Source organism: Protopterus annectens, chromosome 3.part1, assembly GCF_019279795.1.
Source record: "Protopterus annectens isolate FY-2018-M chromosome 3.part1, PAN1.0, whole genome shotgun sequence".
In the NCBI taxonomy this organism is placed as follows: Eukaryota; Metazoa; Chordata; order Ceratodontiformes; family Protopteridae; genus Protopterus; species Protopterus annectens.
In genome coordinates this window covers 1,004,565,123-1,004,578,700 of record NC_056732.1, presented here as the reverse complement: position 1 = coordinate 1,004,578,700, position 13,578 = coordinate 1,004,565,123, and the positions used below count along the sequence as shown (strand labels likewise).

General features: G+C 37.9%; 1 protein-coding gene across 2 annotated transcripts in view; it reads right to left on the bottom strand.

Annotated features, from left to right (window-relative positions):
* Positions 1-9,738: 9,738 nt before the first annotated feature.
* CPA6 (carboxypeptidase A6) overlaps positions 9,739-13,578 on the bottom strand; it is a 1,209,807-nt gene continuing 1,205,967 nt past the window's right edge. For both annotated transcript variants that reach the window (XM_044067161.1, XM_044067162.1), the window contains one exon: positions 9,739-12,248. In XM_044067161.1, the coding sequence (XP_043923096.1) occupies positions 12,061-12,248 (188 nt within the window). In that variant the 3' untranslated portion in view covers positions 9,739-12,060. The remainder of the gene's footprint in view (positions 12,249-13,578) is intronic.

Genomic DNA, 13,578 nt, shown 5'->3' with positions numbered 1-13,578 from the left:
TTTCTGGAATCAATGGGATACCTGTGGTCTCAGATATCCCAGGAGCCAGAATGCTGCAGAAGAGTGGCACAGTCGACTCAGAAGTTTATTGGGGAAGCAAAAGTTGTACTTATTGGATGTGTTACATGCTGTGCAGCTGGAACAAAATAGAGTGGAGGATATCAAAAGTAGACTAACTAGTGGTATTCCACCAACACCTAAGAGGAGGAAAGTTGTGAATAAGGAAGCGCGATTTACAGAATTGTTGGGTAGGAGGGATGATTTAAGTGTTAGAGGGTTTTTGCACATAATGGCTCAACATTGTTCATTCGAATTGTTACTATCACCGTTTACAGTAGATATTTTACACTATAATGCATTTATGGTGTGCATCTCATATCATGTCGATGTTCTGGTGGAAGGGGAAGTGTATGTTATATACGCCGGTGGCTTTCATTGCAATTCTACAGATGTTGATGGTTTAGGAAGCCCTTCTGTGGACATTTTGCATGGATGTTGTAGTTTGCCTGTTGTGTGGGATTCCAAAGTATGGAGATTATGTCTGATATTGTGGGTATGTTTTGTATTACTTTTCTTGGTGTCACTAAAGTGCTGACTATGTTTACAGCATGTTTTTCACATCTACTGGCGATATTTAGTAAGTCGGCATTGGGATTCCGCACTATTTTCATTTGCGACATTTTTTTTTCAACTATTCATCTGTTCGACATCTGTTCATTTGATTTACCGATGATAAACCACACACACACACACACACACACACACACACACACACACACACACACACACACACACATATATATATATATATATATATATATATATATATATATATATATCCATTGCAGTCATAGGAGTAGGATGCACTGCTGAATTCAGTCTGACCATTTCTGAAATCAGCAAGTTGGTCCAAAGTCCAAAGGTTAGTTACAGGGCAGGAGGGCAATGCGAGATTGGGGGGGGTCCTCCCTGCCCAATGAGGCAGTCAGCATGGAATAGATTATAAGTATCAGAGGTACAAGAAATGCACCCCTTCTTTTGCATGCTGATCACTACATTATACCTCTGGACCTGAAGTAATCTAGAATGCACATATTTCCAGCAAGAGCCAGGTAGTATGACCTTTCAGTTCTTCTGAGTGAGGTGGTCAGTTCTGTGTACTACTGGTCTCTCTGCACAAGAATCTTTTCTTCTTGCATCAAATCTCTAATAGATAACTGTTAATGGGTAAGAAAATGAGATTGTTTTCTTCCAGACAACATTATTTTCACAGAGTGTCAGGTGTAGTATATGACGGAAGAATGTCAAGGAAGCTGAAAACTCAGGTATTCAAAACAGTGGTAAACCAGTAGTACTGGGCTCATTTATTCAGAGCTTCCTTGTGCCTGGCTTGGACACCTGTGACTACAAGACTTGGGTTGCTTCTAAAACCATCTGGACTTACAAAGTTAATATAAGTACATTTTTTCTCTAACTGTTTCACTAATATTTAACACTTCTGTGCTGCATTTATTGATTTTGTTGAATTTAGTGTTTATGCAACTACACTTATTAAAGGAACTTCATCAGTTTCTTACTGTACTGCTGTTAGGTTGTTTTAACAGTATTCTGCAAAAGCTGTTCTGAGTTTGCCAAAGTTCTCCTGAGTCTGCCAAAATATTTCTAAATATTGCAAAGTTTTTGTGTGTTGTGAATATTTCTCGGGGGTTAGTGAACCTATTTCCAAGGATTCCTGATATTGCAGGAATTCTTACTTCTGTTCTAAAGCATTTGTTACTGCACTTCAGCTCAAAGCCAGTTTATTTTACATTGGGAGGGTTCTTTGGTACTCTGGTGGGAGCAGACAGCTAAATTCAACCCATCCAAGGTGGGAACTACTGGTCAATAGCTTATTGTGTTTTTGTCTGACTGGCCTACGGGTTTAACTTTATAAAAGTCTTTCATCCTGCTAGTATAAAAGTGTCATGTTTGCGCATTGTGCAAATGCAGTTTCCCATGCTTGCATATAAGCAAATCTCTCCAGATTAAAATCTATAGGAAACAGTCTCCATAGTCTCCCACTGTTTACATCTGCTCAAAGAGCTGCCAGTTTGTGCAGAGGGTGGTAACACTGGAGGTTATCTAATAGTATACTACTAAACACTCTCACTTTGACCTTTAAGTGACTCTGCCGTACTCCTTCCCATCTAGAAATTGAGTTTCCTTGCCTTACAAAGCATAGGCTAGATTATGACCTGCTGAAATTAGACAGTTTGGTATCACTGTGATTTTAAACCACCCATCTTACATTAAGAGAGCCTCCCTGCACACTTGTGGCAGAAGTTTCTAGCTCAGGATTTTCTGAGTTGGGGATTGCTGGGGAAAGGCTCAGTCTGGGGCTTTCCCATTGGTAGTTGTGTTAAAACTGTTTAAATATTCCTGTATATAAGCCTCATATTTGAACAGGTTTGTGCTTAGTTTACCAGAGCTGCTCAACATGTGGCAACTTTAGCCAGAGGACTGGAGTGCATCTGCACTGAAACCCAAGGCATCCACTGGAAAAAAATTGAAAAAAATAAGTATATTTTAAGTTCATAGGTTAGCACTAAGCTAACTGCCCTTATGAGTCATTTTAAGCCTAGCCAATTATCCCTTGTGAGACTCAAACCTGGCACCTTGTGTTTGTAAGGCAAACATCTTAACCATTAGGCCACCCTCCCAACCTGTCACACCAAACAAGGTCATGACACATAAACTGACATATATGGAGGTACTCACTAAAAGCCTACCAAGTCAGCACTGCACTTTATTAACTGTATTTAATTGAATTACTGCTTCATTTTTGCTGTTTGCGACTGAGTCCAGCTAGCTCACTTCTTTCCCAAATACCACATTCAGAAAAATCCTGCCACAATGGACAGGCAGTTTCCCATCATTTCCCCTACCAGCTTGGTTGATATGGGCATCTTGAGGCAATGTAGCAATTGCTTCATGTATACTGACAACCATTTACTCCTAAAGAAAACTAACACCCTATGTGAGACATGGCAATACACTGTCAAATTGGAGTCAGTTCTCTGATGTAAAAACAAACCATACAGCAAACAGGTCATCATCGCACGTGCTTCACCTCTCATGTAAACCTCACCTCTCACACAAAACAAGGTCATGACACATAAACTGACATATATGAAGGTACTCACTAAAAGCCTACCAAAAGAACAGAGACCTCCCAAATGCACACCACCCACACTCACCACTAAGCAAAAAGAAACCACCACACATATCAACACACACCACACACCACACACACACACACACACACACACACACACACACACACACACACACACACACACACACGTGTCTCAACAAGTAATACTCCTAAGGCAAAGCACATCAGATGTCTTGGTCATAGGTGACTCCATAATGAAACACACAGATGTCCCTCTCACCAGAGTGGACAAGGAGAAGGTCACGGTCAGCTGCCTATCAGGTGCCAGGATCCATCAGACCACACATGCACTCAAGTCACTCAACAACAAGTATCGTTATGACTTTGTCATAGTCCTTGTTGGAGTGAATGACTTGAAATGTATCTCTGGGCTATATGATGAGAGATGTGATGGAACTCTCTGATTATGTGTCCCAGACAAGTATGTCCCTAGCCCTAAGCAGTATCCTACCCTTATTCAGGATGATGCCACAATATAAACAAAAAACGACTGAGTTCAACAATTGGCTCACCTTCTGGTGTCAGTTCAGGAGATCCAGTACCGGTCCTCCCTAGGATTTCAGATACTGGCAAAGGCCCATGCCTCCCCCATAGTACCTTTTTTAGGCAATGTCAAAACAACAAATTTTCCAATGTAACAAAATCTGATTGGCAAACTCAGGGTCATGCTGCTTAATGCTAGGAGTTTAAACATGAAACTGCACTCCCTGGAAGCAGAGGATGCTGACATCTGTACAGTTACCGAGACATGGTTCATGCCTACTGAGAGCACCCCAGCCATGCAAGCCTACAATGCCTTCCACATGTTCAGAACTCAAAATGAGCATGAAGGAACTAAAGGTGGAGGTGCATCCATCTTTAATAAAACCAAATACACTTCGAGACTGGTCAAACAACATGACTGATTTGAACTACTCCATGTCCAATTAACTATTGGGAAAGTACCATACCACATCATTGCTAGTTATAGATCCCTCACCATGAACCAGGATAAGCACACCCCCTACCTCAGTTTACTGGAGTCTCTCACCATACAGCCCAACACCCTAGTCATGGGAGATTTCAACAATCCTTCCATAGACTGGAGGACATACACAAGCAAAAATATGCTTGCCCAGAGGTTCCTGGACCTTGTCAACACAAATGCTCTGGAACAGATAGTCTGCACCCCCACTAGGAGTTATAATATACTGGACATAGTAAATGACAAAGCTGTAAACCGGAACCCAAACACACGCCAATAGTGTAGCAAAAAACTAACTCCCAAATGAGGATGAAATCACTTTATTAATTCCAAGAAATCACTGGTTAGTGCTTTCATTTAATAATATATTAAACTTCATCAGACACCATATTTATGAAATTACTTCCTTAAATACCCAAAGAAAACATGTCATTGGTTAAAATCAACATTTAAAATCTACATTTAAAATTTTCTGGAAAACACTACTGCCTCTTTGCCTGCCTAATCATAAAACTATATAGTGTAAAAATAAAAATACAAATAGAGCAATGCTAAAGTTAATTGCCTATGTATTTAAAATAAGGGCTAAAACATTGTATGTATGGTATCCACATGACACTTCAACATGTGCTAAATCCTATATGTGGTTACTTATTGTGCACTAAAACTTTTTCCCTTATGAGTGCTTTCAGTTTTAATATTGGTGAGATAGAACTACGCTCATTTATACCTGGCCAACTATCTGCCTGTAAGCAAATTTGCTACCTCAGTTCACTAATTTCTAGTAATATCCCCCATGTCTTTTTTATCTACAGTGACCTGGTCTATAACTAGAAAAGTGAACTGATGGCCCAAGTTGTCACAAGCATGTTTGGCTAACGCATTATTCAAATTATATTTTGACATAGTCACGTTCATAAATTCTTTTCCAGAATTTCCTCTTGGTTTCACCGATATAAAAACTTAAGCATGAGTCACAAGTAACTAGATATACCACTGCTTTTGAGTTACAAGTGCATTTACCTTTTATTTGATATATAAAATTTCTCATAGTGAAACTATCTGCCACTTTGACCTTGTGACACCATGCACAAGCTCCACACCTAAAGTTCCATGTTTACTACCCATGTCTATGGATTGCCTATTTTTAAGCAAATCTTTGAAGTTATGCCCTTTTCTATATTTAATAACTGGTCTATCCCCTACATGTTGTCTAATATTAAAGTCCTCTATTAAAATAGGGCATTTTTTTCTCAAAAATAGATCTCAAAAACCTAAAGTCTTGATTTAAAGTAGTCACTAATGCTTTTGAGAAATCTGAAACCTGGTCACTAATGCAATGCTGCATTTCTGTGTCAATACAAGTCTCAGTTGCAACAATTTCAAAGTTGTTTCCTGTTAATGAAGAGGGAAAACTATTTCCATGCAGAATGGGCTTAAAATGACCATTCATTCTCTTTGTTGTAACTTCCAGAATTAAATCATCTATCAATTCCATAGGATATGCTCTCTTGAGAAACATTGACTGCAAAATCTTGCACTCATAAATAAAGTCCTCTTGTGTGGTGACCATTGGAGCTACCCTTACCAGTTGTCCTTTGACAACAGATCTTTTTTGGTGGAATGGATGTGAACTACTGAAATGCAGAAAAGAGTTGGAATATGTTTCCTTCCTGTAAATTCTAGTGACATATCTATTATTAATGTCATCTTTGATTAGATGAACATCATGATAGACCATATGGTTATGATTAGCCTTCCAGGTGAAATTAAGGAAGGCAGTAGTCTGATTGATATACTGTAACAACTCATCCAACTCTACCAATGGTCCTTTCCATATAAGGCATATGTCATCCTGAAACTGATGATACATTGCAATATGGGTGTTAAAACTAGACTGGAAAACAAAGTGTCTTTCCCAATATGTCATGACCATGTTAGTATAGACTCCACCACATGGTGAGCCCATGGCTACACCTTTTTTCTGCAAATAGTATCTATTGTCAAAGGAGATGTAATTGTTACTAAGTACTAACTCTAAAAGTTCCATAATAAGAGTAATGGTATCATGTGATGTCTTGTAATCTAATAACATTTCATCCACCCATTCCAATCCTATATCTTGCGGAATGACTCTGTAAAGGTCACTAACATCTATAGTCACCAATATGTCACTGTAATTATACAGAGTTTGATTTTAATATGCTACAAAACTCCATGAATCTTTACAAATTTGAATTTCCATCTTTATTATTTTCTTTAGTTTATAGTCTAAATACTGTGCACATGCTGACGTTATGGAATCCCTTCCCTCCACCATCTTGGTGTTCTCTTTAATCATAGCTTGAGAACTGGCTACATTCCTGCAGAATGAAGAACAGCAACAGTAATCCCCATGCAGAAAGGGAGCCATCAACTGAGCCTGGGAACTACAGACCCGTAAGTCTAACCAGCCTCACCTGCAAGGCAATGGAAAGAATTACCATGGACCTTATCAACAAGGACATAGGTGACCTCCAAACACTGGACCTGAGCCAGTATGACTTTGTTAGGGGTAACTCATGCTTATTAAACCTGGTAGATTTCCTTGAGAATGTCACCAACACCATGGATGAAAGTAAGACAGTGCACACAGCATATCTTGACCTTGCCAAGGCTTTTGACACAATTCCCCACTCTGGCATCATTGAGAAACTCTCCCAGATAGGGGTTAACCTTTGCATTACTAGATGGGTAGCTAATTGACTCACCTCAGGAACACACTCTGTCAAAAGTGGTGACTCATCCTCCATCAGTAGACCCATCACCAGTGGAGTACCACAGGGTTCTGCGCTGGACCCCTTACTGTTTGACATCTATTTCTCAGAAGTCTGGGCCAAAGTAGATGACCTTTGGCTCATCAAGTTCACTGATGACTGCAAATCAGGAACAATCGTTGAGCCCTCTAATAATGTCAACATTTTAAAAGAAGGGCTAACACAAACAAATAATTGGTGCCAAAGCTATGGTCTAAAACTAAATGGAAAAAAATGCATTATTATTCCATTTGGCAAAACAGAATTCCCTACAAATTACAATATTGACAGCACCCCCTCTGAGTTCCAACCCAGTGCTGCGAGACTTGAGAACACAGACTGATAACAATCTGAACTTTGGCCACCAAGTTTCCACAATAGTAAGAAAGCCTTCTACACAGGAAACTGCATAAGCAAGGCCATAGCATCCAGGTCAAGGGATGTTATAACTTTACTGTACTTGACCCTCATCAAACCACTAATAAAGTATAATGCACTCTTTTGCATGTACCTCACCAGACACCTGCAGCAGCTGGTGAGACCACAGAGGTTTCTCACTAAGAAAATAGAGGGACTCCAAATCATGACCTACGTGGACAGGCTAAAAAGGCCTGTCACTTTTCTCTGTATCTTATAGGCTGTGGAGAGATGACTTGTGCCTGGCCTATAGGGCAATCTCCAACCCCACCCTAATGGAAATGCTGCTCATCCACAAGTCAAATGGCATAAGAGTCACTTGCTCTAGGGAACTCAACCTAGTGTGTGACATTAATAGATCATGCTGGAGAGAGAAAGCTATGTCTTGAGGAGACTGGTGCTTCTCTGGAATAGACTTCCTACTCACCTAAAAAACAGCTGCTCACTGACCATATTCAAACACAACCTAGATAATTGGATGGGAGACTGCAAATTCGATCCTGGGGTGGCATCCATGTCCTTCATGGACAGAGGTAGCTGGTGTTGATCCCAGACTCACTCTGTTCATAAATTTGTTCTGCGAACTACTCAAAAAGAACAAATGGGGATACTTGGGATTAACATAGCTAGGCTTAGGGCCACTAGCCTAGTAACCTCCTATGAACTTATGAACCTACTGTATGGTATGGAAACCTGGGCAGTAAAGGCAGAGCAGTTGAAGAAGCTGGAGGTGATAAAGATGAAGTGCCTGAGATGGGTAATAGGGTGCACACTGTGGGACAGACAAAGAAATGAGGGCATAAGAGCAGAAGCCAGTCTAGCTCCAATTGCAGAAAAGGTCAAAGAGAGCAGATTACAGTGGTTTGGACACATGTACAGAAAAGCAGAAGACAATCTGGTTAAGAAGATTTGGGACAGACAGGAAGAAGGCAAGAAGAAACAAGGACATCCAGCAAAGAGGTGGATGGATTGTATGAGAGAATACCTGTGGCAGGCATGAACATTGTAGAAGGCAGCAGTGTATCACTGAACAGAGAGAGATAGCGATAGCTGACACGACACTCCAACCCCATGTAGTAAATAGGAACAAGAGGGATCGATGATGATGATGATTTGGCCTTATAACCTTTCTCTCATTAAGAGTGCAATTCTCAGTTTAATCTACTTAAATTAAATGGGTGAAGAAGGAATAGGTACATTTGGGGATGCCCTGCTGCTTCCAGAATACTTAACACTATCTGATTACAAAATAACAACAATTGTCCAGGGTTAGTTAGATCTTTCTATATTCTTATCAAACTTTGTTAGTTACTTTCCATACTGTTTATTATTTATGCCATTTAATCTGGGGAAGGTAAAGCTAAAGCAACACAGATATACAGAGGCATAAATGAACAGTGATCACATGGGCTGAAATACAGGACCATTAGCAGAGACATCTGATTTTCAAAGTACACAGATTCATTACATGGGTCATGGTTGAGTCACACAACAGTGTAGAAGAGAGCCCCTGTCAGAATCCAGGCAGTCTCATGCAACAAACACATACAACAGTTATTCAGCATGGAGCATCATTTCAGTGTTTCATGTTTTAGGTTCTTTACCCAATAGTTGTACTTAGTTCATAAATAGTTCATACCTGCTTATGTAGTTCATTCAAAGTTACAAGCAGTAAAAAGGCTACAGACAACATCTCTGGCCTTACTCTCTTTGTAGTCAGATAATATATAGTATACTTTTCTTATACAAAATGCTTAAAATACATCTACCACATACATACACAAATGTATAATATAAACCATACTTTTCCTATATAAAATGATTAAAATACATCTGCTATACACACACACACACACACACACACACAATATATATATATATATATATATATATATATATATATATATATATATATATATATATATTTCATTTTTCTTATTAATATTTTGTTAGAAAAAGGTTCCAAGTAGAATATTTAAGAATTTTTCAAAATATGCGTTTAAAAATCACATTCTTCTGTTTTTTTTTTTTTTTTCTGTTTCACCTCATAGTAGTCAACTAGCATAAAAGTAAGTTCTCTAAAAGCAAATCTTGTTTGCATTTCCGCCCTCTTCGGAAACTGCAGTAACTGGATAATGATAAAATCAATATATATTTCAAGGTCTTAGGTTTCACATATATTGTTTCTGAATGCATTGTAGGAAAATTAGGACACTTCAAATTCAATAACAACCTACATGGTTACTATAAATAAAATTAAACTGTTTGGTAGTGCAGAAGTAATCTTTCCACACGAACACATTAGAAGAAAGAAACAACATACACAGTATATATTTTATACATGTATTTCCATTTTTGTATTCATTTGTTATTAATAGATTCCATTTATTAAAAGATTTCTTTAGCATTTAAGCATACAGTTGTCAATTGATGGACAGTACAACTTGAAATTCGGTACCTGTAAACAATTTAAAACACATACAGTACATAATTTTAACAGGCTCAGTAATTAAAGTTTTTTTTAAATCACAAAATAATGAAGGATTAAATATCCTTTTATATGAGAAAGCAAAGAACAAACTTTAGAAAAAAAGTAGTTACATATTATAAAACTTAGAAGTGAGTGTCACTACAGTTCTGTTGATGTAGCCTGACTCTTGATAATATTAATAAGTTAAATATGTCTAAATCATGTAATTCACATAATGATATTTTAACAGTCATTTAAAAGAGGGCTCTGTGAATAAAAGCAGATGCAGTAATAAAACTGTGTCCCAAAGCAACAGTCTCTACTTTTTACTAAATTTATATTTAATTTGCTGCACCCCACCCTGTCCTACCTTGAGGGCCAACCCTACTGAGTTCCACATCTGGCTGTGGCTTTAATCTTTGTTCGCTGCCCTGCAATGATAAATTCAGTGCTTCTAAATGTGGTAGGCAAAGGACAAGGTGTGTGAATAGCCCTCTATCTTCGCCAAGACCATTTGGAGACAGGGGTTACCTACTTTATTACCTTAGGTCAGCATTTGTACAGTACTGAGCAATCTTGTATATAAACTAGCCTACAACTCACCCGCTGAGCTAAAGAATTTTCATCTACCTGCCAGGTCCCCTCTGGATGCACACTACTGTAATAGCTCCTATATCCTCTGACCAGTACAAGAGAGCTGGCAACTGGCCTCTTCATTCCACCTTCCCAGGCTACCTCTATAGTATAGGATCATTGGAAGAACCGAATTTATTGGGCATTACAGTACATAATAGTCTGCATTTTGGGCAAAGTTCACTCATAGCTATAAACTTGCATATGCAGCAGTTGGTTACAGTCTTGGAATCTTTCCAGTGAAGCAATGAAGCAAATTTGCAATATAAATTAGAAAGAGTTGCTATCTGGCAGGTAGAAAGATAGGTAACTGTGGTAAAGAGTACTTTGAATATGAAGTTATGAATGTTAAGGAACATATGATGATGATGAAAAGAGAACAATGTAGCTGTTTTCTATGTAAGTAATGAACTGATGTATTTGTGCACATTTATGTAAGACATTACATCCAGTGATCCTAGTTTCCATTTTTAATGTATTTACATTACAATGCCCATAAGAGTAGCGAATTCTGGTAAAGTAAAAACACTTATCAAATATTTAATGCTGTACAACCTCAATTTCTAATGCTTAAAAGCTGTTTTGGCTTCCAGTTACCCTTTGTGCTGGAAACAGTGCTTTATATTCCATATTGACTGTCTTCATTGCAGCAATGCTATGTGCATATTACTTGCATGAAGCAAAGCCACATCAATGACATCTGTGTTTGAGAAGGTGTGACTGTTATGAGTACAGGTTCTGACTTGAGTCATGTATTCAAGATAGCCCTACTGCAATGGCAATCTGCAGCTAGCAGCTACAGCTACCCCTGGGGAAGAGCAACAGAAGCTTTGTAGCAATAATTTTGAACACATACTTTCTGCGGATTTAGGTCCACGCATCTGCCAGAAATTCATCATCATCCTAGAGCACTGAACAGTGATAGTACACCTGCCACTCTTTTGTCTTCTCAGAATTTACCTCTGACATTAGACAATCACAAGGGACAGTGTAAGAAAGCTTAACGTGTCCATAGCTAAAACTGAAGAGGAATCTTTAGAAAGGAACTTACTCTTATTTTTCACTATTTTAGGAGTTAGTGTAGCAGAGGCCAGAAGGGCTAATTTACCAAATGCTATTCCTCAATTTTATTATTATTATTATTATTTGAAAATCTGTGTCTCTGTAGCATATTTGTAGTTCCATGTGAGGTATACTGTCTGACAACTCACCATTCAGCTGCATAAAAGTGCAGCTGCCATTTTAAGAAGACAAAGCAGAACCATTTTTTGGAGTTCAATTTTTTAAGACAATATTTTATTAAAACACTTCCACCTCATAAGTGTAGTCATTTAGAATGATAATATCAAAAAATAATTATACATCATACTGGACTAATATCCTGAAAGGTCATGAGTTATTACATTCTTGTATCTCATATTAAAGGATGAATTGAAGTTCCTTATGTTTTCTGACCTTTAAAATAATATTAAAAAATAACATAACATAAACGTAACATAACATACACTTAAGTGATCTGGCACATTTTACCCAATGTTCTATCTTCTGCTGCAAACAAAATTATATGTTATCTACATTTTTTGAGCAAATGCAGTGTAATGTTTTTGACTGCTAGCATAGTTTCAGTGCATGTTGGTTTTATGAGACTGTCAGGAAGAAGAAAGCCATAGTGTCCAGTGTCACGCAATTCAAATGCGAAAGCATAAGGTATACCATTTTTGTATGCCCAGTCGATAGAACTTCCGGAGCTCACATCTGAAAACAAGCAAACAAAGACAAGGTTACATTTCTATGATGTGCTGACACAAGCTGATTTCTCTTTTTCTTGGAGCATCAAAGATTTTGCTACATAATTCCCAAATACTTTGTTTACAAAAGCGATGCCTATCTGTTATGTTTTCCTCAGTTTGTGTCTTTCGGCTTTCCCCAGTTAGGGGTCGCCACAGCGGAACTCCGGTCCGCTAATGATTGGTAGTGGATTTTTACGTACCGGGTTACCAGCCCTGATACACAACCTTCAACGAAGGCATGCCCCATTCACGTATGCCTCCACACAGAAAACGCTCTAGCTGAGAATCAAATGGGACAACGTCTTGCTATGAGGCGACAACGCTACCGCAGCACCACCACCGCAGTACTTTTTCCTCAGTAAGCTTCCTGAATGTGAATGGCTAATGAAATTTTTAATTCTCAGGATTTCTTTTACAGTGCTAAACAAAGTTCTGTGAACACTGTATTGGTATATAAAAGAAATAAAGCACTGTCTTCATCTTCTCTGACTAATTTGACTGAAATGCGCAAATCCTTCATTTCCTTTGAAATACTAATAGTTAAACAATGAAGAAAGAGTGAAATTGTGACATATTGTATACATAGCTTTCAAACAATCAGGGACAAATCAAAAAAGAATCAGGGACAAGTCCAGAAATAATCAGGGACACTTTTAAAATATTAATACTATTAACCTGAGACATTGATAGAATAACAGAATGTGTATTAATATACATTTTCTGAAATAAAGGAGATCTATAACTGTAAATTTTGTGAATAGTTATTAGGTGAAATTCACCTTTTCTACAGAAATTGCTAGTTTTAAGAGGGATTCAGAGGGACAGAGCTAAAATTTGAGTCAAAGTCAGGATAGTTCAAATGAATGATTGTATGTGGTTAAATGCAGAAAAAAACAATAATCTGAATGCCATTAGTATGATACACAACTTAATTTTAAGCAAATAGTGATAAAAAATGGAAAACAGGAGACTAGTGACCACTCAGCAAAAGTGTTCTGGCAAAATTAGCATTGATACAAAATTTGCAAGTGTTTAGATGCACATTAGCAGACAATGGAGTTCAAGCAATGGATTATATTGCTCTGTTTACAATAAGTGCTCTCACCGAACGGTGGGTTGATGCCTGACTACTGCTGTTTATCTGAATATTAATCACATGATATATATTTGTATTAAATAGCACAAACACATACACATACTGGTAGAACATGAATATTAAAGATAAGGCATTTTAATATATTTAAAACTGACTTTTGATCACTTAATACTTGCACCTTCACAAAATCTACTCTGTA